We start from the raw sequence: 24,475 nt of genomic DNA on the forward strand, positions 1-24,475 counted from the left end.
TATCTTCACAACAGTCTCACCCACAACACACAACACACAAACCGACAACATGGTTCTCAAGGCTGGCGACGAGTTCCCCGAGGGCGTTTCCTTCACCTGGATTCCCCCGGCGCCCGAGACCTCTGAGTTCTCGGCCTGCGGCATGCCCATCAAGTACAACGCCTCCAAGGGTACGTTCACCTTCCTCAACACTGCCATGATCGACCCCTCTCCGTCGCACGAGAGAGTCCCAGACTAACAAGATGGTCCCGCCTGCAGAGTTCAAGGACAAGAAGGTCGTCATCTTTGCCCTCCCCGGTGCCTTCACCCCGACCTGCTCTGCCTCGCACGTCCCCGGCTACATTGCCAAGAAGGACGAGCTCAAGGCCAAGGGCGTCGACCAGGTCATCTGCCTCGCCTATAACGATGCCTATGTCATGTCTGGCTGGGGCAAGGCCAACGGCGTCTCTGACGAGTTCCTCGTAAGCTCTCCCTTCTCAACACCCCCTCCCCCAGACCTTATCGCCAGCAGGCGGCAGGCACGCAGACAGCTAATCATTGTATCTATGGTCCAGATCTTCGCCTCCGACGACCACGCCACCTTCTCTAAGGAGTTCGGCTGGATGGCCGAGGACGGTGAGCGCACCAACCGCTACGGCATGATTGTCGACCACGGCAAGGTCACCTACGCCGAGCTCGAGCCCCACCTCCAGGCTCTCGAGGTCTCGAGCGCCGATGCCGTCCTCAAGGTCCTCTAAATCTTTCCAATGTGTTTGATCATTTATTTGCGACTAGACCATGATAGAACCCTAGAGAGACTTAGACGCTAGACTTCCGAGCCGGATTGACGAATTGAAATGAGTAAAACGTTGAAACAACAATGATGCCTGGGCTTTGCCCTAGTATCGACGCCGCTGTGCTTCCGAGTGTATGCGTGACCAAAGATTGCCATCGAGCACATGTGCTAGAGCGCTCGGTGATCCATAAGATCGACGTGCTTAGACATCTTGTCACACCATCTCGCGTGATCATTCTGATGGTATGATCCCTGACACTCTTGGGCCCGTCAGCGCCTTCTTGTGCTGCCAGAAAAGAAACCCTCGGCATCTTCCCTCCAGGGCGGTGCTTCCTGGCCGAAAGCGAAATGTAACGGGATGAGCGCCTGGATCCCGTCGACAGATGACGCCTCGGGGCCTCGGGTGACGATGAGCTCCGTATGGTTCAGAACCGCCTTACGGCGTCGCGCAGCTAGGAACGCCCTCTTCTCGCGTAGCCATGCGTCTCGCATGCCACTTGTTCCTGTGTCGACTGAGACTTTGGGGAAGACGTAGTGCGCAGTCTGGATATGTGTCATCTCCTCCTTGTCGTCCGGCGTGCCGCCCGACAAGTGGTGCTCATGGTCGGAAGCGGTGACCTCGCGGTCGTTGCTGCTGAGGACCTCGTGCATGCACAGCCATACCAGGAATTTGCTGCGCGACGTGGTGATGAGCAGCATGGCCTCGTGGAAAGGCCGCCGGATGCCAACTGGGGCAGTGCTCTTGGAGTCTTTTTTGTCCCCGACGTGCGCATCGTCATGAGCATTGCTATTTTTACTTTCGTCTTCCCGCGATGGACTTAACTCCAACAGGCTACTGTAGGGATCGAAGTGGTTGGTGATTGCCAGGTTGATTTCGTTCGGCTTGGCGATAGATCTGGTGTCCACCGACACGATGATTGGAAACGTGCCCTTGCAGGCTTGGTTAAAGGTGAGCAGGAACGCATATGGCGAGGCTAGGTTCGGGCGCCGCACAGTGCTGATCCATTTCTCAGGGCTCGGGGGGAAATAGAGGCTGCGGTACGACGGAGCCCAGGACGCCGGCATGACGATTGGTTCTGCCGCGACAGTGGCACGACCGACGATGCCCTTGTCCAGATTGCCGTCAATGGGCACGCAGAGACGCTGGTCATGGTGACGGCGGTTCGAAGACAGATTGGCATCGAGGACAATGTAGTGCGACCGATAGCAGTGGATAATCGGCACCTCAATGTTGAGCCCAGCATTCGTCCAAGCAAAGGCCGGGTTGTGGCCTCTCGCCGTGGAGAATTCGACGCTGTAAGCCGTGTTGCCGGCAAACTGCTGCGGGCTCCGGGCGAGGATGCTGGGCACCTCATGCCTGTTGACGGAGGCCGTTTCATCGGTCCGCATCCAGGCAAAGATGGTGTGATCGTTGGTCCGGCGGATAATCTCCTCCTGCAGCCGCACAAAGGCCCGTGGGCCCTCGCCATAGAGTAGGGGCATGTTGATGCGGAAGATGCCCAGCATGCAGTAGGCCATGTCCTCCTGGCGGGTGGTCGTCCGCCCGGCGAGCCACGACAGCTTCTCGGCCACGCCGGCGGTCCATAGCGGATTGTCCTTGCGCAGGTAGTGGGCCGAGATGCCGGTGATGGCACTCAACCGAGTCTCAAGCGTCGAGCCGGTGCCGACCTGCTGCCAGTCGGCAGAGTAGAAGATCATGCGGCGTGGCGCGAGCAGCTCTTGCAGCGTCCAGCCTCTGCGGAACCACCGGCTCCTCTCCAGATCCGGGCCGGCATCGACGGAGCCGGAGCCGGGGTCGGGCCCGGGCGCGGACTCAGAACCCTGCGGAACGGGCAAGGCGGCGACGTCGGCGAGGTGGACCAGACAGACCTTGCTGCGCTTGTACCATGTAAACATGGAATTGATGGCCTCCGACAGCTCAGCTGAGCTCGACTTGTCGATGCAGTTTGTATCGACCCAGAGATAGGCGCAGTCGTGGGCCTGGGCCTGCTTGACTGCTCCGAGGATCTTGGCATAGCCGCGCTTACTGCTGATGCAGTCCCGGGCACTCGGGTCCGTGCCGGCCGCCAGCCACTCGAGGTAGCTGACCTCCTCACGGCCTTCCCATGTATGGGAGAGGATGGCATAGGGCGGGGTTTCGTGGCTGCTCACAAAGTCCTCAAGCTGGAGGGTGGCGACGTTGATGAGCCGCATCTCGTCATCATCGTTGGCTGAGGCTCTGGCCGGGCTCGTTACAAGCAGTGCCAGTGATGCGCAACAAGCCCCATGCTCAGCTGCGAAGAGACGCAGTCCGGCTTCGCAAGACGTGCAAGCCGCGCTAACAAGTCGGTGGGAGCGAATTGTGGTCTGCCGGGCGGGCAATAAGCAAGCTGCAACGCTGTCCAAAGGCCCTCCAAGGCGGCCACCACAGATAAAAAGAGCTCGGTTTGTATAGTGTCGTCCTGTTGATGAGCTGAGCTTCACCACTGATTGGCGTAGAGCCGTTGTCGGGAGTTGACCAGCCGCTTGGGAGCAGTGCTCAAGTGGGGGGGCTTTGGGAAGCCCTCCCAGTACAGTGGCCGAGCCAGGCCATCGTCTGTGCTCCTGGGCTATTTTTGGGGCTGCGGTTGAAATGCTCGTTGTCAGGCTCAACCAGTTGGGACTTGACGACTATCGCTGGCAAACACATATCGCAAGACGCGCTACTTTTCACCCTGCGTAGTGGGTGTCATGCATACTTCTCGGACTCAGACTCGTGTTGACACTGGTGGCGAAAGGCACAGCCCCGGCGATATTGCGCGTCAAAGCACATGGTGTAGCTGCTGTGTGGCTGCTGGCCGATGATCTCCGTGCCAGGTGCCGCCGCTGGGCGTTGCGCATGCTGACGGCAGATCCGCGATTTGCGTGCAGGGCGATTCGGTATTTCTCAGGGCTTGACTGCCTTGATGGACCAGCAAACAGGCAAACACCGCGAGGATGCTTAAAGGGAGGATGGCGTCCAGGACGGCGCCAGGGACACCAGTGAGCCTGCTTCGTGGCGGCGAGAGTTGGCGCGACGGGTTCCCTCCCTTGTGCTGGGCACCAGGAACATGAACTGTGAGGACGCGCGCTCCGGCCATGCTGGGACAAGTGCCAAAGTCAGTATTGCCTCGAGTCGGATGTCCGGCTAAGCCACGAGCCGCAAAGTGCAGCTTAGCTGAGCCCTGTTTCCTGGTCGTGTCTTGCTGGATGCAGCTGGCCTATCCTCATTACCACAAGCCACTGAGAGGGCGATCGCTGCCCCTCAGAAGCCCCAGGTGGGACATGCTCCAGCCTGTAAGAAGCCTACAAATGCGCCCGCCGGCGCCTAGTCAGGGATGACGGCAGCTCGATCGGCGCTTCATAAAGCTTGGCCAGATGGCAGCCTGGTTTGGGGGGCCCTAAGGGAGGTTTGGAGGTCTGGAAGGGGGGAAAACTGCCGCCGTTGGCATCTTTCGGCCGCTTGCTGGCTGTGTCAGCACCTCACAGCCACGTTTCAGGGGCCTGATGACGCGCTCGCCCAGTCACCCCGTCTCGATTGGCCCCATTGTAGCGTTGGCCTCCCAGTGATACTTGACTGAAACCCTCCCCTTCAACCCATTCGACCACCACTTCCCGCCGACATTGAGCATCGTAATCACCTCTTCAGCATCTTCATCCGCCACAGCTGCTGCGCCAACCGTCACCCTCCTCCATCCGTCGTCGAGCCATCTCCTTCAGAACGTCATGGCCTCAAGCACCCACTACGATGGTGCACCCCCGCCCTACCCCAGCGGGCCTGGGTACATTATGCACAACATGGACTCGACTAGAGACTTCCGATCAATAGATATGACGGCCCCCGAGGCTACCGCGGTACGAAGCGATGCCGGCACCTATAACGCGCACCGCACGAGGAGCAATAGCGACGGCCCCATGCCAGATCCGGACGAGTCGCGGGACAGCAGACCGCTAATGCAGGGCAACAATGGGCGGGAAGAGGAGGAGACAGACTACCAGCCAGTAGACTGGAAATCTCTCAATAAGAAGATGCTCAAGCCCAAATACATCCGTGAGCCAAGACTCGGCTGACCCATTACGCTTGACCACGATCGAGACTGACCGAAGCGCCTGCGCATGCTGTAGCTGTGTGGATCCTGACACTCGCTTTTGTCGTTTTGACGATCCTCCTGATCGTGTACCATGATCAAGCAGTCGAGGTACGTGCCGACGGGACAACAGGCCTAACTGAGGCGAGGCAAGATGCTTGCTAGTCAAATGCTGACCAACTTGGCGTACCACACAGAAATTGCGGCCGTGGGCTGAGAAGTTTCGGGACTTGCCAGCCGGCTGGCTCATCCCTATTGCCATTCTCTTTGTCATTTCATTCCCGCCACTTTTCGGGCACGAGATTGTCGCGCTGTTGTGTGGCGTTGTCTGGGGCCTCTGGATTGGTTTCGGAATCGTGGCCGCCGGCACCTTTGCGGGAGAGAGTAAGTTTTGTCGGCCGTCCTGTGTGCATAAAAAAGATACGTTCTCGCTGACTGTTTCTGCCCTTGCCCAGTCGGAACGTGGTTTACCTTCCAAAAGCTCCTTTGGAAGCACTGCCGCAAGCTCGAGCGGACCAACATCAACTATGGGGCTCTGACACGCTTGGCCCGTGAGAGTCGCTTCTGGGTGAGTGCCAGCCACAACAATACTTGACTTTTGTCACTCGCTGACGCCTGCCTGGCAGTTCATCTTCGTCGTGCGATTCTCGGCGATCCCGCAACACTTTTCGACCGCCGTGTTCGCCAACTGCGACATCAACTTCTGGATCTTTGCGCTGGCGACATTTCTCACCTTGCCCAAACAGCTTGTTCTCGTATATTTTGGCACGCTCATTGTCAACCCGAGTGACACCAAGAACACCGAGTTCTGGATCAAGACATGCGTCACCGTCGGCACCGTCCTCATCACCATCGTCATGGGCGTCTGGGTGTATCGCAAGATGAGTGTCGTCAAGAAGCAGCTCATGCGAGAGCAAGAGGAGAGGCGGGCTCGCAAGAACAATGGACTGTACGCGACAGGATACAGCGCGGCTGCTTACGGGCAGGTGTAAGGCGAGGAGATAATTCGTGAGCGCCTGGTTTCATTTTGATTGGATTGCTTGAGGCAGGAGTTCGGTGATTTGGATTTGGCGCATGCCAAACAGGCGCAAAGGTTCACGCGGTGGGACAATCTTTCGTTCAGATAGACAGGCAAATGCATCGCAGGCCGGAGCACAGGTGACAACTGCTGCGGCGAAATATAACGCTCGACAAGAGCGTCGTCCTTCAACAAGCAGTTCTAACAAAGACTGCCCGGTTAGCTCAATCGGTAGAGCGTGAGACTCTTAAGAACTCTTCAATCTCAAGGTTGCGGGTTCGACCCCCGCATCGGGCTCAATTCCCGGTGCATCCTCCCAAGAGGATAACATCACCAAGCGACTCTTTTTTTGGCCATTTCCATGGCCACTGCTAGTCGCACTGAATTTTTTTTCCTAGCCCGGGATAGACTCCACTACCAGTGTGTGGGTCTAGGTGGGGCCTGCCCTGGAGGTATCCTCGTCCAGCTGGGCTTCTAGAAAAGGCGTTCTTCATGTAACCTGTGCATGGCTTGGATCGCTTGCCGGTTTCTTCTTGGTCGCACTCCGTGCGTGGCCGATATGCTCCGTGTTTCACAATACTGACGAAATTGGCGTGTGACGCTATCTGCCTGCCTATCTTGCGTCCTGCAAAGTCTCGTCTGTAGGCTGTGGATGGTGGTAGCTGCTAATTACCTGTGAAGGGTATCCAAACGCCAACTCGGTGCTGGTAGTTCTCGTACCTGCTGCCATGCCTGCGCACCAGTGCCTCCTCCTCGGCATGGATCCTGCCCGCAAAGAAGCTCCATAGCACTATCACGAACGCCAGTAGTGACATGCGATTCGCGAGGATGAGCTGCGTGCCAATCGCCCACCAGAAGTAGCCAAAGTAGGCCGGATGCCGTATCCAGCCGTAAATGCCTGTTGTAACGAGCTGGTGATCTGCGTCGACGCTGTCGTGGCGGCTGCGGCAGCAGCGGCGTTTCTCGCCGAGCGGATACGATGGCCCGCCATGCAGAATGGCTAGCACGCGCACGAGCTGGCCACCCACGACCATGATCCAACTCAGCGGCCATACGATGGGGTATGGGAACCAGTTCGACAGGTCATAGGTCCAATACCAGTGTCGCAAGACGATGCACTCGGCCGTTGCAAAGGCGTACGCCATCACGTAAACCCGCCTGACGAGACCAAGGCGTTGCGGGCGCCTGCTCACCTGACTGGGCACGCAGCGGGTTGTCGCCCACAGGTCGAGAGCGTGCATCAGTGCGGTGGCAGCGAGGAAGAAGGGCGTTCGCCAGTGCGGCGACGAGGGCCACTGCGTGCGGATCCAGCCCGTAACCAGCACCGCTGACGCCAGCAGCATGCCCAGCGCAAAGGCATTCAGCGCGAGGCGGTCAAGAGTTGCTTCCACGTTGGGCCGTCCGTCGTTATTTCTCTTCCTTGTCAATCCGCGCCGGCCGCTGTTGTGTCCTGGGTCAGCATCGTGGCGACATGATTGCCCGCGTTTGTTGTTATGGCACTGACTTGTCTTCGTCATCAGAGCATTCCGAGCTGTCCGTGTAGTCCATCCTGGTGGTGCAATGCTGGATGGGCATTCCCCAAGTATGTCGACGACTTGAAGCTTTGGTACTTCGCGGGTGGCCAGAAGCACAAGAGAAGGAAGTGTAATGGCAAAGCAGGCAGCGATGCCTCGTTCTGGACGTCTCACAACCAGCGGCCCCTGCCTGTGGGTCCAGCGAGTCCCGTAGACTTCTGACACTACCAAGACCGCACTTGGATCGCGAAATCTTCAACTCTTCCAGGCCATGGATATTACTCAATTCAGCACACCATTCTCGTTCAGAACAGCGTTGATGAAGAGAACCCCCACAGCGACATGGCGGGCTCCAATAACAAAACCATGCGTTGTGGCTTCCTCGGAAGCTTTTTGCGGCGAGCAGTTGTCCAGAAACCCATGGCAGCTACTACACCGGCTGTCGTGGTCGTTCAACAACCCAAATGCTTGGTTTTGAGTGTGCACAACATTAAGTATCTGCAAAACAGATAGCAAGGCCAATCCGTCAGCTTTGCCCGCAGAGGAATGCAAAATTACCAGAGATGCTCGTCACGATTTCATCTATCTTCCTATCTTGACAGGAACTTGCCAAATTCGTAAACCCCTTACTCCGAGCCGCGCTTCCATTGAGCCTAACGAGCTAGTCGCTGGCCAGCTCCCACACGCTCAGCAAAAATGGCACGACGACGATGAAGTACTCCTCCAGAGTGAACTTGCCGAGGTACTGGAGGAAGAAGGAGAGGAGTATGGGGGTGAGGATGTAGACAATGCTGTACTGCTTGCGGACGACGAGCAAGGCGATGCTGGTCCAGAAGAATGCCAGCCAGGTGCCGATAATCTGCAGCTCGCTAGGCTTAAACGAGCCAATGCGGATGTCGTTGAAGTCCCCAAGGCCGATGTAGTCATTGATAAACTGAAGTCGCATAAGTCATGGAACAGATGGGTTCTGCTGGGGGAGGGAGACTTACATCAGCGATGCGCTGCATGACGGTGCTCAGGGTGTGCTGCTTGGATGACAGGTAGCAGCCTGCCACGCTCAGGGTGCTGATCCATAGCACTCCGACAAGCAGCGAATTGAAGACGCGGGCACCGCGAGACTGCGGCGCCGACGGTGTGTTGCGGACTAGATGCGTCTCGTGTCAGTCATGGGTGGCCGTGCGACGCTGGGATCCATGGGTAAAGTTGCGGCACCGACCCTGGGGAGGCTCGACCACTGAAGAAGCGTCTTTTGGAGCGGGCGCCGCCGTCTTCGGTTGACGATGCTGGGCCATGATGGACAGTGACGAGTTGATCTTGCGGACTGGTCTGACTGGAGCCTAGGTGTAGCGGACCAGATCAGACTGAAGCTCCTCGAACATAACGATAGAGATTCGCACACTGAGATTTTGCCCTGTCTTGGATGAAGGGCAAGTCCCTAGAGCCCTGCACGTGTGGTTCAGCGCCGGCCTGATTGGTGGGCGCCCGCCTGCCCGACACCGAGGTACCTGGAAGGGGGAGTACTTTGCAGAAACAGAGAACTGCGCCACAGCAGTGCAATCGTCGGTCGTTGTGCTCAAGCCACAGGCCAGAGCCGGGTGCGAGAGATCCACATGAACACGGCGAGGTACACTGGAGCACAGTGCTGGAGCCCGCTGTGGCACAATGCCAGTTGTGAGACACCCCCGACTTGCGCATGGGCCATGAGGTACCCAGACGGACACCCGCGCTCGGCAGGGCAGGCCCACCCTCTGCTGTCCACGGGGCCTTGCCACCAAACATCGTGACGGAGCTGCTTGGGGACTCGGAGACGGGACAGGCAGGCGGCCAGCTCGTGTTGCCAGGGCTGAAGAGAGTGTGCTTTGGCATGCCATTGACATGGGCCCAGGGATCGTTTGCGCCGGGACCGGGACCCTGCCGGGGCGGGTCGTCTCCTCGCCGACTTGCATTGTGGTCTATTTGTGCAATGTGCGGAGCCGGCCGCGATGCGTGCGTCATGCAGCTTTTGGATACGGGAGACGAGCAGCAGTACGGCAGACCCACTGGCGGTGCTCGTGCCACGGAGTTCTACATGTGTGTGCCGTGCGGGTTCTCCTATGTTGGAGCACCCATGGATGCTGTAGGCCGGGCGGCGAGGCATGTGACGTCAAGGATGCCCGCTGCCAACACGAGATGATCGGCACCTTTCCCAGCCCTCTTGACCGTCTTCCCACCCCACAGCTGGCATTCCAGGGCAAACCTGAGCACCGGCACTCGCCCGGCTGTTCTGCCGTTCGGCTGCTGCTTGGCTATTATCGAGGCTCGTCCTCAGGGGTCTCCTTGCTTGCCACCGAGCCAACCGGACCCCAGGCTTCAAGAGATGTGGCGCCGTGGGTCTGCCATGACTTCACGCCCAGTACCACCACGGCTACAACGTGCCGCTGGCCATGTATAAGTATCGCAGGTGCCTTGTGTTCGCTTTAGATCATTAAACCCAGATGTCCCTCACCAAGAAACAGCATCTTTACCCACATCGAGACACTGAGATCAAGTCCTTCCTCCATCTCAACATCACGACGAATCCTCCACCATAACCATCGCCAACATGAAGTTCTTCGCTCCCCTCACCCTTGCCGCTGCCGCCTCGGCCGCCACTCTCGAGCGCAAGCAGGAGAAGACCAAGAACATCGGCGAATTCTCCGCGGCCTGCATTCCCCACTCCGTTATGTGCTCGTACTCCTTCACCGTCTCGAACGACCCGTCGCTGCCGGTCAGCAACTGCGAGGCTTTCCTCGCTGGCCCGGACCGGCTGCCCCCTGTCGACGAGGGCAAATGCGCCGATAACTCCGCTTATACCTGGACCACTGACCGCACCACCGACGGCGGCCTCGACTTCACCGTCTCCTTCCCGCTTAACTCGCGCTCCAACATCACATACTGCGCAACCCTGCCGGCCTCCGACTTTGTTGTTGACGACAACGGCTCTGTCCAGACTGAGCGCTATACCGGCCCGACCGGCTTTGCCGCTACTGTTGACGCGTGTTTCCAGTAGGCGAGTACGACATGAACCGGCCAAAAGACCTTAGGCTCTGTACATATATTCTAAGATAGTATATAATCAATCATTCCGTGATGACATCAGATAGCGCTCTCATGATGTTATAAACGTGCACGCAGGTTGTTCTGCGCCTATTTACCGTCCGGGCCATCCCCACGCCTCGTGACAGACATGCGAACGAGAGCCCAACTCAACGGCCAACCGAGGAGTGATAGGTGGCCTAGACGTCTAGGGACTTTCCAGGCTCTGCTGAGCCAAACCAAGGCGAGTTTGCTCTGCGCTAACTGGTTACTGTAAGTCACTCTGACTACTTGGCTGAGGCATTGACCAGCTCTGCAAATCTGGAACCATCTTCTCTGGCCAAGAGCGTTGGACGACCCACCTCCACGATGTGCCCCGTGTCCATGACAACAACCCTGTCAAAATCCATGATCATGTCGAGGCGATGGCTTACAGCAATGATGGTGTATCCCTCAAACTCGGCCCGGATAATGTCCAGCATCGTCTTTTCCGTGTCCTGGTCGACGCTCGAGCTCACTTCGTCAAGCAGCAGGATGCCGCATTCGGGTCCTGTGCGGCCCATCTCGGCGACTTGCCGACTGCGAATGCGGCGGCGAAGTACAGCACGACCGAGGGACAGCAGCTGGCGCTGCCCAGCACTCAGCACCGACGCATTCATGGGAGCAGAAGGCCCTCCCCGCTGCGTCACAAAATCCAGCAATCCGACGTCTCCGAGCACGGCTTCGCACTCTTCCAAGGTCGAAGCACCGGTGGGATCAAGATTGATTTGGAACGAAGTACCATCTGGCAGGAATACTGCTTCCTGGGGCACGGCAATGATTCGCTGACGAAGGGTCTGTCGGTCGAGTCGGGCAAGTGGGCTTCCGTCGATAAAGCATGAGCCCCCAGAAGTGCCCGGTAGTGGGTCAAGAAGTTTGAGCAGCAGCGCGACCAGACTGGACTTGCCGCTGCCTGTGCGGCCACAGACAGCGACCCTCTCACCGGCCTCGATGGACAGACACAAGCCACTTAGCGCGAGCTTGGGGCTACCTGCCGAGTCGCTCCCGTTTCTGATCAAGGTCAGCCATGTCCACATTGCTCGAGTCTCTCGTGTCGAATAGGAGGTGAATGCAATCATTCTCGACTTACTCATAGCTTGCCGAAACTTCCTGCAGCTCGATTGCACCAGCATTTGGCCAGTCTATCGAAGGCTGCAGGTCCTCCTCGGGACGATCTTCAGGTTTCACATTATCTTGGAACGCCTTGAGTCTGGCCACCGCACCAATGGACGTCTCTAGTCGCGTATAGAATATCACGATGCCTGAGAGGTTGTCCCCGAATGTCATGAGCGAGACGAGGGCGGCCCCGGTGAAGCCAGAATTGGAATGCAGGCGTACAGCCATTGTGGTCAGAACAGCAGCCAACGCCATGACGACCAGATTGAGCACCAGGTTGAGCCACTGTTGGACCATGACTAGCAAGTATGCTGGACGCTGGCTCGAGTTGAGCAGCCCAGCATTTTTCTCGACATCCTTGGACATAAAGCCTGTGGTGCAGCAAGTGGGCGAATCAGTAAACGCTACGAGGTTTCACTCCATGCGGTGTGTGCGAGCACCTACCAAAGGCCCGTAGTGTGGTAATTCCCTTGATGGTATCAATGAAGTGGGTGCTGCAGACGTGCGTGTGCACGAGTCAGCATGTGTCCATGCAAGTGCCCCCAGCTACGATGTCACAACGAGTAGGGGAGGAACCATACTACAGTGGGCTCTTGGTCTCCAGGTCTAGCAGACGTAGCTGCCTTGACGTTCGAAGATAGAACTTCTGCACGACGTAGAGGAGCGCTATCAGGAAGGGGTAGCTGGCGGCCATGTACGGAGATGCAGTAAGCATGATGATGGCTGCGCCAATTGCTTGTGTGACCTAACCAAAGCTAAATGAGTACGAATCCATGGACGGGTTGACCAGTGACGAGTGGCTCACTGCTTACCACAAATAAAACATTCAGCAGCATATTGGGTAAGTCGGTATCGATGAGGTTGAGATCTTGCGAGAACAGATTGGTGACCACCCCTGTATCAGTCATGGTGAAGAATGCCAATGGAGCCCTGATAAGTGTGTCGAGAGTGCTCTTGTGGAGATTGGCACCAGCCCGTTTCGTTGAGACGATGAAGATGGTGATACCCAGGAGGAGAAGGGAAATCATTGCGCATGCTTGCAGCAGCGCATAGATGCCCGCATAGTAGGCATAAGTGTGCGTGGGAGCCTCCGAGTAGACATCATCGGACCAGTATTTCAGCCCTAGAATGAACCTCGGTCAGCAGCAGCACTCTTAGATCAATTCGGGGTTGATCTTTGGACTCACAGATGGTTGGAAAGCTGGTGAAGAAACCCCAGCCCGCAGCAAAGCAGAAGCTAGCCATGGCAACAAATACGCCCATGCTCTTGAAATAGTGGACGTAGACTTTCTTGTCTCCGATCTGGCGTGCGGCATCACCGCTGGTTTCTGAATCCACAATACTGAGCTCTGGCTTGTCACTCCATACCGTCAGGTCGAGTCCTTCCTCTGGCGCTTCCGAAGCTACGAGTTCAGAGGACGAAGGACGACTGAGATTCTCCGGCGTTTGTTTTGTCAAGCCGAGGCTGTGCACATATCCGTGATGTGCCAACAACGTCTCGAAAGTCCCCTGCTCGGCAATACTGCCCTTGTCCAATACTACAATGTGATCGGCCGCAGGGAGGTGGCGAATGCTGTGCGTACAGAGCAGGGCCGTGGACTGCCGCTGCTTCAACAACCCCCTCGGTCCAAAGACGCGGTCAAACACTTTCTCCTCTGTGTCTGCGTCAAGTCCCGTAAGGACGTCATCCAGCACAATAAGATCAGTCTGCAGATATAATGCGCGAGCGAGTGACACACGTTGCTTTTGACCGCCGGAGAGCGTAATGCCGCTCGATCCAATATTGGTGAGATCGCCATTGGGAAGTCTCTTCAGGTCGAAGTCCAGCGCTGTTGCCTGGATGACCTGGGCGAAGCGCTTGGGATCGAACGCGGAAAACCCGACAATATTGTCCCGCAGCGAGCCGTTGCACAAAAATGGTGTCTGGTCACAGTACGCAACATGGGGGAATCTGGTGCTCAACGTGATCGATCCGGAAGGGTTGTATGGCATCTCGCCAAGCAGGGCTCTGCAGAGGCTGGACTTGCCCGAGCCGACCGAGCCGATGACGACCGTGAAAGTCGAGCGATGAAGTTGAAGGGTCAGGTCGTTGAGGACTGTAACGTCCTTTTGCCAACCAAAGCTCGCATTCTCGATGGCTACAACAGCTTCATGCCCATTCATGGTGTGCTGCTGGACTGAGGCGTCGGCTTCCAGTCGAAATTGAGCCTTCTCCGCGACTTTCTCGTGCACCTTGTCGTTCTCGATTATGCGATAATCTTGGACAGTCTGCCGCATCAGGAATGTCTGAATCCTCCCAATGCAGGCGATCGCTGCAAGCAGTGATGGTATGATTTGAAAGACCTCAGAGAGCGGACCTGTGAGCAACAGGAGATACGACAGGCTCGTGAACATGGTCGTGGGGTCGAGTCTGGTCTGAGCAAAAGCGTAGGTCAGAGGCGGACTGAAGAGCATAGGGATGAAGCCGAGGATGGCAGCCAATATGTAAATCTTGCGAAAACGAGCACCGGCGGCCAGTTCGTCGACACGCATGTTCTGCACAAAGTCGCCGACCAATTGGCTCAGACCGGAGAGCTTGAGGTTTTTCATGTTGGCAATGACCGTGGCCGTCAAGCCCACGCGTCGCTGGACCTGTGCCATCCACTCTCTTTGCGAGTCGCCCGTCATGTTCATGAGCACGGCAAGACCCAGAAAACAAGCGGTCACGATGCCGATCGGAGTGATGAAGACCAGGCCCAGTTGGCGATACAGCATCCAAGCAGCCAGCCCGGACTGGAGCAGGCTAGCCCAGACATCATGCAGCAAGCGCAGGCCGAGGTCAATTCGCTCCAAGTCCGTGCTCATGAGCGTCAGTGCAGAGTTATCGCCATCGTCGGTGCCCTCCTCGCTAGGACGAGCCTGTGTGGCTTGGGCATATATCTCTGTGACAAGGATCGACCGCAGCATCGCAAGCATGCGGCGGTGTAGATAGTTGTAGAGTGCAGTCGAAATGGCTATGCCCGCATAGATGAGAATACTGGCGCCGATGAGACCGTACCCCACATTGGCGTCCACCTCTGGCTGCGCAAGGTGCTCCAGGAGTTTCTCAATGAAGAGTGGTTGGCAGAATGTGAATGCCAGCAGGGCCACGCGGGGCGCGATAGGAATTACCAGTGGCAACCACAAGGTGCGAATGAGCGACTTGAGGAGGCTAGAAGGGTCACCTCGCATCGCGGTGTAGTCCCTCTTCGGCGTGAATGTATCGTGGAGCCTCCTTGCATCAAGAGCGGAGTCCAGAGCATATAGGTCCGAGAGCCGCAAGACTTTATGGTAGCCCTGCAGGAATAATTTGTTGAGCCAGAAAAAGACCCCCAGGGAGAACAGATTGCTTGTTTCCTCGGGACTATGTGACTTTTCATGCCAGGATGGCCTGCAAGACTTCTTCTGCCCTTCGAGCAAGAGGATGGCGACCTTGATCGCCAAGGCAGCGCAGAAGAGAGCACTATAAGTGAGCTCGGGCTTTTCATCCTCCGAGGCGAGAAAGAGCGTTCGGCTTTGAACAATGTCCAGCAACAATGTGAGGAACAGGTAGCCGCTGAGTAGGATGGAAGGTCGCACACTCTTGCTGTGGTCCAGCATACTCACAATGACCATGGATAGTGCCGAGATCAGCTTGAGAGCCGAGGCGGCCAAGAAGAGTGAGGTTACGTGCAGCGAACCGACGGCTGCGAAGACGAGTAGCGCCAACTCTAGTCCCGCATACATGGTGATGCATCCCTAATACTCGTCAGAAACTGGCGAGTCGGGAAGCCCTTCGGGTGCACGGCTTACCACTTTTATGATCTGCAGCATGGGCGCGTCAACGACTGTTGGCTTGCGCGTCTGGAGAAGAGCCCGCCATATCGAGGAGCAAATGAACAAGACCGACGGAAGAATTGAGAAGAAGAGCTGCTCAAATTCGATATTGAAGTCGAACGCAGTCTGGCTTGGCGGGAAGAAGGCATTGTCACCACTTGAGAATGGCATCTTGCACAACAGAGCACCAGGAAAACGGCGCAGGAGAAGAGCAAGAAGGTATGCAAGACCAAGACGAGAATTACCAGGAAGACCTTTGGCGTTTTGACTCTGGAGAAGACGGCCGGACTGCCCAGGCAACAAACAACAAGCATCGAGCGTCCCGCCGTCGGACTCGGTTTCACAGCATCGGACTAACGGCAGATTGGACCCATATTACTTGGGATCAACCACTCACAGCCCCGTCGGAATCGGCTTCGGCACTGGCCAGTCAGCCAACGCTGACTGCTGGTGCCTTGCATGATGACTCGAGTCATAATCGCACTGGCTGTCCGCAGTCATTCTTTCCGGTTCCGGACTGCAGCGATTGTGATTGCGAGACGCGCGCTTCACAGAGTCCCGGTCGTGATGCTGACCACAGTGCTGCTGCTCTGAAAAGCTCGCGGCCTTGCGGGGGATGCACCACTCACTCAATTTGCACAGCAATGACATTCGTGCCCGGGAAGCACGATCGTTGCCCCAGCACTATCGATGACAAGCAAATATTGGTTCGGACTGCATAAAAAACCTCTCGTATTGACATAATGGAAATATATACCTGTCAAGAACTAATCTGCAAGAATGATAAAAGCTCCCGTCCTCCCGGCTTCCACTTGCCAACCAGACCTAGATCATCCAAGGTCGGCCCGGTTTTGTCATTGTAAACGGATCCAGCAGTGCTGCAACATTTAGCTGCGGACCAGAGTGAGGCCATAGGTGGAGAGAATCTCGTTGACGGGCTGGAAGTAGGTGGTGCCGCCGCTGTTGCAGTTGCCAGAGCCACCAGAGGTGACACCCTGAGCCTGGGCACCAGAGTAGAAGGAGCCGCCAGAGTCACCGGGCTCGGCGCAGACGTTGGTCTGGGTGAGACCAGTAACACGGCCCTCAGCGTAGTTGACAGTAGCGCCCAGAGCACGGACGGAGCCGCAGAAGACACCAGTGGTCGAGCCAGAGCGGCAGATGGAGCCACCGACGGCGGTGACGGTGCTGCCGGTAATGCGGGCGCTGGCGCCAGCAATGGCATTGGTGTAGGTGCTGCCGCTGGCAGCGCGGATGTAGCTCATGTCGGCGCTGCCGGGGAACACAGAGCCAGAGAAGGTGCCGAGGGCAGCACCGGCGCTGGTGGTGGCCGAGGAGCCACTAGTGCCGCAGTGGCCGGCCGAGACGAAGCCGGTGGTGACGGCGAAGCCAACGGAGCAGCGGGCAGAGCGGTTGATGTAGTAGGGGTCACCGCCGCGGATGAGTGCAAGGGTGGTGGGCATCTCCTGGACGGTGACAACCTCGAACTCGCCATCGGCAAGGCCGACCTGGGCAGCGAGCCCCTCGGCGTGGGCAACACTGCCGGGGAGAGCCTCGATGACGAGCTTGTTGGAAGCCACATCGACAAAGTAGGCAGCAACGCCAACAGCCTCGGCAGTCGAGTCCAGGGTCTGGACCTGGTCAATGTCGATGCCGTCGAGAGCCAGCTTGGCCTGCTCGAGCTTGGTCAGGCTGTTGCGCACGAAGACGGGCGTCGCACCAGCAGCTTCGACCTCGGCGGCGCGGGCCTCGTTGGTGATAGCAACGTGGATGGCAGCGCCGTCGCGGGCAACCCAGGCACCAGCAAAGTCGTCGCCGGTCGAGCGGCGCGCGTTCTCGATGACGTCGGTGGCCGCAAGCTCGCGGGCAACGCGGGCAGTTGCCTGCTCAGCGTCAAGGCCAAGATCACGCTTCATAGCAGCCAGGATCTCGGGGTGAAGCTGGTTAGCCGCCTCAACGGGGGCACCGTAGGCAACAGGCAGGACGGCTGCCATGACGGCAAGGAACTTGGTCAACTCCATGTTGATTGTCGAGAAGATGGCGAGTAGACGAGATGACGCGGGTGCTCTGAGGAGCAAGTTGATGGCAGTCTAGATGAGCTGAGTTGCAATTGCTGCTGCTGCTGCTGCTGACTGGAGAATGAACCTGTTGAATGGAAGTGATCAAGGCCCTTACTTATACTTGTCCGTGGCCCAACCATCTTGACCATCGCGATGTCTTTGTTTCAGTAAGGTGAGTGCTCTTCCGCGGCAGTGTTTGATAGCGGCCTGCTGATTATCGGGCACCTCCTTCCCGATTGACTATGATCCCGGCCTGCGACGTTGCCGCTAGTATAGCAACTTGCCTAAATAGTCCACAAAAGGCAGCTGTGAGGACTGCTTATACCCCTGTCCTATGCAATGGTACGTGACCCGGCGCGAAGGGGGGCGCACGGAGCGCAGGGATTGGGCACAAGCTTAAAACAGATAAGGTCATGTAACTCAACGCCGGCACAGACCGGCGAGCGGCAGTCGGCCTGCATAGTGGGCGGGTTGTAGCAACTGCCATGTCAGGTCCAGAACTCCGGCATTGCGGGGAAACCTTGCATTTGCTACAACATGGACACGAGGTGGCTGTTTGGGGGCGATCTGGACTCGGTAGACAGAGTATAACTCGACACAACATGGGCCCATCAAGGTCGCGTGGCGATCGAGGCGGACAAGCTAGGTCTCCTTTGCTACATGCGAATCAATCGGTGGAAGCCGACGGCGTCGAGGCATCATCTGACTGGCAGAAAGAGGCCAACAGCTGTCGGGTTGCACGCGCGTTGGAGTTTGAGTAGCACCTAACTCGAGAAGGCATGTGACTGCGAAGTGGTCAGTGTAATAGGAAAGAGGTTAATCTTCACATCCTCTCCCTACATTTCAGGGGTAAGGTGAGAGTGCCAACGGGTGCAATCCTCCATAACCTAAAATAGAAGGAACCTACTAGTGATTGGACTGTGAGCCACGCACAGATGTCGCTGTAACCCTCCTTAGCCTGAAAAAGCAGGTACTGCACCTATAGGCTCAGTCATCCCACTCACAAGTCACGCGAGATCGGCGTCTTTGCTCCGGGGCAAGGCACGTCAAACATACCCGGCGAGTCAAACATACCTGGCGACAGCGCGCCTTGATACCACAGCCAGCAGTAGTATCTGCCTGGGGCAGATGGAACTTCACTTGCCGTGGCTGCGCTGAATAGGTAGCTCAACAAGGAAACAGATGCCATAGGGATTCCTTGGCCGGGACTGGCAGCGACAAGGGCCGGGCGAGCTGCTCAAAATGGTTGATGATCGACAAAGCCAAGGATGACTCTAAGCATGATAGAACATGCGCCTTCTCAATCTGTCGGCTTGTCCCGGGGCCACATTCGCGCAGTTCTGGCTGGCATTTTGTAAGATCTCCATGACTGCCGCAACGCTCTGATGATAAGAGAGTCCCTAGGATGATGATGCCCAGGATGTTGATATCTGCACTGATAGAGACTATCTCATCTCACTAACCCACGCTGATAAGAGGTCCACAGTCATCTTGTAGCATCACATATAATTGCCCGGCGACCTCGATAAAAGTGCGTTTTAGTCCTGACTTTCTTCCGCTCTGCAGATAGTCATTCTCACCATGAGTCGCTATAATCAGTTACCGCCCTGAGTGGCCAGATCACGGAGCGTGTACGTCCGCGCCATCTGCGAAGCGATGATCCACAGTCCTGGCAGGACCAGCGGGGTGCCACAAAGGCGCTTGCATAGCCATTCCTCACGGCACTTCGAAGCCCCCGCATTCACAGTTCCATCCGTTGCCACCTGCCTGTTACGTCAACCTGCTTGCACCACCAGCCAGCACATAATGCGTCTGTGTCCAGCACCACAACCTCGAATATATCTATCCGCTAGCGTGCAGTGAAGTAGAGTGTCCCCACCCGGCTAACATGGCCATCCTTGTTTGGTCGATGATCTGCATAGCCGAGGTGGCCAGCAGGGTTCTTCCGTGGCGCGGACAGCATGGGCACTGATAACTAGATACGCCTACGACCTCTGCGGACCACCAGCTTGACTCGTAAAAGACCGGTCTGTGACCAAACAGAAACCGCTTCAGCCTGTGTGATTGGGCTCGGTGATTAACAACGGTCAACCCGCGGACCATGTTCTCAGCCAGTGACTGTTTTGACGCGTGCGTGTGAACAACGGAGGCTGGCACTCTGTTCTGCCGGAAATGCCGTCCTTGCGGTGCGAACATCTAGGGATAAGTACTGCATGCATTATCAGCGAAGTCTTGAACGGTGAGCAGCAATTTAATGTTGCTATTGTGTGTACGAATAAGCCTTACTAATAGTGGTAGGTACATGATGGGAGCCCGGTGTTTGTGAGACGCCAATAAAAGTATGATTCGGCATTGAACAACGTAGTGCTGAGCATCACGCAGATCCTCTCGTTGTCAGATTCATCAAGCAAGACTGTAGGAAGGCGCGCCCTGGCGTCCCATGTGGACTTGCGCGAGCAGGGACTGCATGAAACATGCGTACTGCCCACAATTCAATTATTATACATCGCATCGCCATTGTGGACGCCAGAGGAACGACACCATTGACCTTTATATTCTATTGGACACGTAACGGGTGAACCTTCTTTTGCTGTCCACGACAACACCGATCAATATTCTTAACTTCCAATCTTTTGAGTTAAGAACAACAAATGGACATGATTTATCCCTGCAAATCAAAGAAGCGGTCGCTTGGAGTCAACAGTAAGTATTGCTTCACATTTATCAGGCCATACTCGATTAGTATTATTCGATCTCGTTTATTTGTAGAGCAAGTGTCTCTCGCCTTCATACTTCACCATGGACCAGTACTTAGCGCTGTCGAAGCAAAGAGTACCGAGGGTTCGAGACTCCATGCGCAAATGGACACGATGGTGCTATGCTTATTATCTCTACGAGCGTGTATTGCTAGATAGTAGATAGATACATACCTATTAGCATTTACTATAAGACTTTGAATTTGCTAGCACTAAAGAAAAAGTGGTCTGCACACACCGAGTTGCGAAAGGTTAGAATATCGGGCAAGAACGAGCAAATAACAGCCGGGACTCTACTATAACTACCTACAGTACACACAGAAAATAGAGAAAAGGCTTGAAAGCAAGTTGAGAAATTTATCAGCTACTGTCATACATAGCACAAAACACTAGAGTAATCGTCTTAAGATGTAAATAGTCCGTCAACTACACTAATCGACCGTAATCCGAATAAAGGACGAACAGCTACAAACGCTAGCTTCGCCGAGGTTTCCGATTCGGATTTATGCAGTGCTGAGCGCAAAACAAGTGGCGGAACCAGAAAGGAGGTAATACGCCTGCCAATGTCTAATCATATCAACTGATCTGGGGTGGTCTATATGCTTGCGGGGACCCACGTCATCGCAAAATAGCCCCTCTCCTCCCAGGCTTTGAAGACGAAGGAAGACCGGTCCATTGAAATAGGCAGGCAACACTACTACAGGTATCCTGTTCAGGTCTCTCTTCAATATTGGCCGAGCAAATGTTGTCCGTAATATGGTAATCGTTATTTGTAGCTTGCTTTCTCTCACGTTCTCTCACGTTCTCGTAATGTGGGAGTATATTATTGGTATGCTTTATTCACTACGCAATAGCATAGCACGAATGCTCGTTATAGAAACTGGCTGCTTGGGACAATATCGCTTCAAATGCGCATCAGGTTTTAAAACTCTGTACGAATCACACAATTAATTGGACGGATAGGTGGACCAAAGAGGGCTTGTCTCCGTAGACTCATGTCGATGTCCGGAGTCAGATGAACGACTGGGTAGTCAGATTGTTTCGAGGAAGCGATTACACGACGATCTAGCGTTGTTCGTTCTGGAGAACTCTGCCAAATTCTAGGACCATCTATTGTTCACTAGCACTAACGTTGACAAGAGGAGTAATACTAAGCATAAATATTGCTTGTGTGCAGTACTCGAGGCACAACGGCTATGGTCAATTTGGAGCAGAGAGCAGTGCAAGACAAGGGCATGTATATAAGCTCTTTTTCTCACTAGAGTCCTGGAATGATAGACTGTTTCGTTTTTTCTCTTTCGAATTAGCACCAGAACCGGCTATAGGTTTCTCTTCCTTTGAAAAGTTCTTTAATCTGGGATATTCTGATATTATGGATCTCTAAAAATCACTCCCACATATTCGAGCGTATTATATGAGTCTTCGTAAAAAAAGATAACAGAGTCCGGACTTTTGCATATTGAAAGAAGCATACATAGTAAGTAAAGCACTGAGCATAGTAGCTACATCTGTGAAACCCTTTGGCTAAGGTGTACAGAGAAAGATTTTGTCATAATATCGAATTATTGATTGATTGTATCAGATTTGGAGTAAAAATATCCCTACGTTGAAAGACGTAAGTCAGTCACCAATGATAAGTATGAGCATAACTCTTTTAACAATTATGGAGAGTAACAGAGTGATAATCTATGAATATGACAGACAAAGGGCAATGATTTTAAAGAATGCTCACCTTTAGCAACCAGAAAAAGGTTGGAGTGGGTTCCGTGATAGGTACTGCATCTTTCAAATGACAAGTGTAATTGATCTCGGAACGGGAAAAGACCTTGCCCCCAAAAGTTTTCAGAGAGCATGAATAATTCTAGAACTGGGGTTCGAGCGATATACCCGTGCTTGAACTTATTGAAAGTCCAGGGAAGACAAATAAATACATGAGCTTAGAAGAAGCGTTCATCCCTTCGTGGCAAACAAGTGCAGCCGTGACTTATGGCAACAAAGATCTGGCCCGTGTATACCAAAACACGGCTCTAGTTTTGAGTAATTACAGTAGCGCAGTGCAGTCAGTTCGTCTCACTTAGAAATCATCGGACTAGCTCCCAGGCAGCACCTGTTTCCCTGTCCAAGGGGCTTGTCGATTAGTTGACGAATGTTGCTGGGAGATTTTGGCACTCACTCGCTTGCCCTAACTCAACTCCCACTGTCAACCTCAGAGACACGAGAATCTAAGGGTTAATCACTATCTGGGGGGAAACCAAGTGAAAAAGTGTCGATAGCCATATCAATCAGCGTTGTGAAAGAGTCTACACCACCCATGCATATCTAAGGAGGTGGAGTGGGCGGTGTCCCAGAAGTAGCTGCTGATCCTTTTCAGATTATGAATGAAGCGGTTGCCAGAAAAGTTGTCCAGCCTCCAACAAATTGACCCTGGAGTCCCAAAGGGTGTGTGTACTGATCAAGCTCATGGGGTTTCAAAACACTGAGAGAGAAGCGCGGAGTGCATTACAGGAGGGTCGCAGAACGTGAAGTGGTCTAGCGCCTCGAGCGAGTAATTCCTGGGCTGTTGTTGCTCGCCAACCCTTGGGCTCTACTTGGCCCTCTGCTGGAACGAATACACAAGAAGAGTGGTTCAAAACGCGAGCATCAAAAGAGAACTCTACAAGCCTACCAGGACCAGGTTGAATGAATTGATATTCCATATAGCCGTGGTGATTTCCCGCAGTCAGTGCGGGGAGGGGGTTCGTAACATCAAAATTATCCCAGCAATGCTAGTTTTCTGGTCGACAAGTGACACAGCGAGCTGCATGACCGCCGATTCAATTGCCGCGACAGGAAATGCGGACATCAATTAATATGCCTTACTAGATATTAAACATGAGAGAACTAAAATAATCCATTGTGTACAACTGGGTGATTTTGCTCGATGACCTATGATGTATCCTAAAGACTTTATCCAAACTATTGGTTATTCTTTGTAATATAGCGCGGATACGCGTATAATATCAAGACCACCATCCAAAATCCATGAAGAGCAATATATTTCGAGGCGAGAGCTTGTTCATTTTGAGCTGATTGTGCTAAGTACAATATGTTTCTGGAAAACCATTCGTCTCCCACTAAAAATCTTTTAAACCGGTTCGGCCCAGGTGTGAATGAATCACCTGGTTCTGCCAACCTGCTTTCCAGTAAACCGATTCTCAGTAAGGCCATACAATTCATAGATTATTGAGGTCAATCGTTCTTTTACGGCTTTTCTTTTTTGGTAGAAAGTCTTTTTTGTAAAAAAAAAAAAAAAAAAAAAAAGCCAACCAGCTCGGCAGCTCGTTGATGGGAACTGTGTATGGGTGGAGAGTTTTGACGCCCATTTCTTGTGATTTCAGCCCCCCGGTTTATTGAAATTGCGGGGCATGAGGTGCTGATATAGTTTAGGTACAGAGAGAATTCGGCATTACTTTAATACTCATAGTGTCACGAAACCAAGTCCGTAACAAAGAAAAGCAGATACTTGAAGCTACTAACATACTAGCTTAGATTATGAATATTGGCTTGGAGTACGGCTTCATGTCAAAGTGCGTAAATAAAATATCAAGCTAGGAAGGAGCCCCGAGCCGGTTACGTGCGGAACAGCATTTTTGCAGTGAATACTCAAGCTATGCGCTTGTGTTATTATTTGGCGGGTGAATACCTTTGAATTTGAAAATGTTAAAGCCAATAATAGCGGCTTATCTACGCTTTGCCAATTTTCTGTACGACTATGTGCACGTGCTTCACGATGAGATACATAGAGCATGCTTGCAAGCGATAAATCAGTCTTGATGGTTTTAAGCTATTAAGCATAAAGCTTGTCTACAATTATAGTCTGGAGAGAACTTGTTCCATTGGTAAGCCATGTAGATATATCTATACCATATTATATTGCTCCTGTTTGCTCCAGGTGATAGCAAGGTACGTACGATTCCCATGTCAGCGGAAGTCACCTGGAGTCCTAACTAAACCTCTGCAGCTGGCCTTACTTGAATGTTTTGTTTGCTTTAATACTCCCTCCGTAATTTAGACAAATTAAAACTTGCGTCATCTACAGCCAGAGACTCTTCTTGAAGCATATTCTCTATCAACCTCTCTTTCATTCTATTTGAGCCGAAGTGCTATAAACACTCTCACCCTTCTTGTTGCTGAGACCCATACAATATAGTAAGTATCCTGCGTCTCGGTGCAAGATTTCTTTTCAAT

The 24,475-nt window shown here is 54.3% G+C and overlaps 9 protein-coding genes and 1 non-coding gene across 10 annotated transcripts; 4 read left to right on the forward strand and 6 right to left on the reverse strand.

Annotated features, from left to right (window-relative positions):
• Window positions 1-49: 49 nt before the first annotated feature.
• Window positions 50-737, forward strand: B0I36DRAFT_255748 (peroxiredoxin type-2; the record flags this gene model as incomplete). Its single annotated transcript, XM_046150901.1, has 3 exons — window positions 50-170; window positions 259-461; window positions 555-737. The coding sequence occupies 3 exons, from the start codon at window positions 50-52 to the stop codon at window positions 735-737; spliced, it is 507 nt and encodes a 168-aa protein (XP_046005288.1).
• A 1,427-nt stretch (window positions 738-2,164) lies between these two features.
• On the reverse strand, window positions 2,165-2,968 carry B0I36DRAFT_212124 (heterokaryon incompatibility protein-domain-containing protein; the record flags this gene model as incomplete). The annotated part of the gene is made up of 1 exon (XM_046148929.1): window positions 2,165-2,968. A coding segment is annotated over one exon (804 nt), but the record flags the coding sequence as incomplete, so codon positions are not given.
• A 1,791-nt stretch (window positions 2,969-4,759) lies between these two features.
• On the forward strand, window positions 4,760-5,798 carry B0I36DRAFT_231941 (snare associated Golgi protein-domain-containing protein; the record flags this gene model as incomplete). The annotated part of the gene is made up of 5 exons (XM_046149142.1): window positions 4,760-4,823; window positions 4,898-4,971; window positions 5,058-5,244; window positions 5,316-5,428; window positions 5,487-5,798. Coding segments are annotated over 5 exons (750 nt in total), but the record flags the coding sequence as incomplete, so codon positions are not given.
• A 293-nt stretch (window positions 5,799-6,091) lies between these two features.
• On the forward strand, window positions 6,092-6,175 carry B0I36DRAFT_t195. Its single transcript has one exon. It is a non-coding gene; the product is annotated as a tRNA-Lys (tRNA).
• A 368-nt stretch (window positions 6,176-6,543) lies between these two features.
• B0I36DRAFT_255153 (Isoprenylcysteine carboxyl methyltransferase family-domain-containing protein) lies at window positions 6,544-7,221 on the reverse strand (the record flags this gene model as incomplete). The annotated part of the gene is made up of 1 exon (XM_046150858.1): window positions 6,544-7,221. One exon carries the CDS (start codon window positions 7,219-7,221, stop codon window positions 6,544-6,546), a length of 678 nt encoding a protein of 225 aa, XP_046005291.1.
• A 653-nt stretch (window positions 7,222-7,874) lies between these two features.
• Window positions 7,875-9,002, reverse strand: B0I36DRAFT_338558 (uncharacterized protein). The gene is made up of 3 exons (XM_046155776.1): window positions 8,609-9,002; window positions 8,382-8,536; window positions 7,875-8,326 (listed from the first exon to the last, which is right to left on the reverse strand). The coding sequence occupies exons 1-3, from the start codon at window positions 8,682-8,684 to the stop codon at window positions 8,054-8,056; spliced, it is 504 nt and encodes a 167-aa protein (XP_046005292.1). The 5' UTR covers window positions 8,685-9,002; the 3' UTR covers window positions 7,875-8,053.
• On the reverse strand, window positions 8,535-9,322 carry B0I36DRAFT_49287 (uncharacterized protein). Its single transcript, XM_046162960.1, has one exon. It carries the CDS (start codon window positions 9,267-9,269, stop codon window positions 8,730-8,732), a length of 540 nt encoding a protein of 179 aa, XP_046005293.1. The 5' UTR covers window positions 9,270-9,322; the 3' UTR covers window positions 8,535-8,729.
• A 244-nt stretch (window positions 9,323-9,566) lies between these two features.
• On the forward strand, window positions 9,567-10,512 carry B0I36DRAFT_338561 (uncharacterized protein). Its single transcript, XM_046155777.1, has one exon. It carries the CDS (start codon window positions 9,974-9,976, stop codon window positions 10,418-10,420), a length of 447 nt encoding a protein of 148 aa, XP_046005294.1. The 5' UTR covers window positions 9,567-9,973; the 3' UTR covers window positions 10,421-10,512.
• Window positions 10,513-10,733: 221 nt separating this feature from the next.
• Window positions 10,734-15,606, reverse strand: B0I36DRAFT_255456 (putative ABC multidrug transporter; the record flags this gene model as incomplete). Its single annotated transcript, XM_046150876.1, has 7 exons — window positions 10,734-11,496; window positions 11,576-11,972; window positions 12,046-12,095; window positions 12,183-12,346; window positions 12,414-12,724; window positions 12,789-15,357; window positions 15,412-15,606. 7 exons carry the CDS (start codon window positions 15,604-15,606, stop codon window positions 10,734-10,736), a joined length of 4,449 nt encoding a protein of 1,482 aa, XP_046005295.1.
• A 544-nt stretch (window positions 15,607-16,150) lies between these two features.
• On the reverse strand, window positions 16,151-17,631 carry B0I36DRAFT_338567 (trypsin). The gene has a single exon (XM_046155778.1). The coding sequence runs from the start codon at window positions 17,451-17,453 to the stop codon at window positions 16,323-16,325; it is 1,131 nt and encodes a 376-aa protein (XP_046005296.1). The 5' UTR covers window positions 17,454-17,631; the 3' UTR covers window positions 16,151-16,322.
• Window positions 17,632-24,475: the final 6,844 nt, after the last annotated feature.

This window comes from Microdochium trichocladiopsis, assembly GCF_020744255.1.
Source record: "Microdochium trichocladiopsis strain MPI-CAGE-CH-0230 chromosome Unknown B0I36scaffold_13, whole genome shotgun sequence".
NCBI classification, from domain to species: domain Eukaryota; kingdom Fungi; phylum Ascomycota; class Sordariomycetes; order Xylariales; family Microdochiaceae; genus Microdochium; species Microdochium trichocladiopsis.

Coding starts and splice junctions, on each gene's coding strand:
- B0I36DRAFT_338567 (XM_046155778.1), bottom strand. CDS start 17,453: ATGGAGTTGACCAAGTTCCTTGCCGTCATGGCAGCCGTCCTGCCTGTT.
- B0I36DRAFT_49287 (XM_046162960.1), bottom strand. CDS start 9,269: ATGTCAATGGCATGCCAAAGCACACTCTCTTCAGCCCTGGCAACACGA.
- B0I36DRAFT_338561 (XM_046155777.1), top strand. CDS start 9,974: ATGAAGTTCTTCGCTCCCCTCACCCTTGCCGCTGCCGCCTCGGCCGCC.
- B0I36DRAFT_338558 (XM_046155776.1), bottom strand. CDS start 8,684: ATGGCCCAGCATCGTCAACCGAAGACGGCGGCGCCCGCTCCAAAAGAC. Junction 8,537..8,608: donor AGTGGTCGAGCCTCCCCAGG/GTCGGTGCCGCA, acceptor AGACGCATCTAG/TCCGCAACACACCGTCGGCG. Junction 8,327..8,381: donor TCATGCAGCGCATCGCTGAT/GTAAGTCTCCCT, acceptor ATGCGACTTCAG/TTTATCAATGACTACATCGG.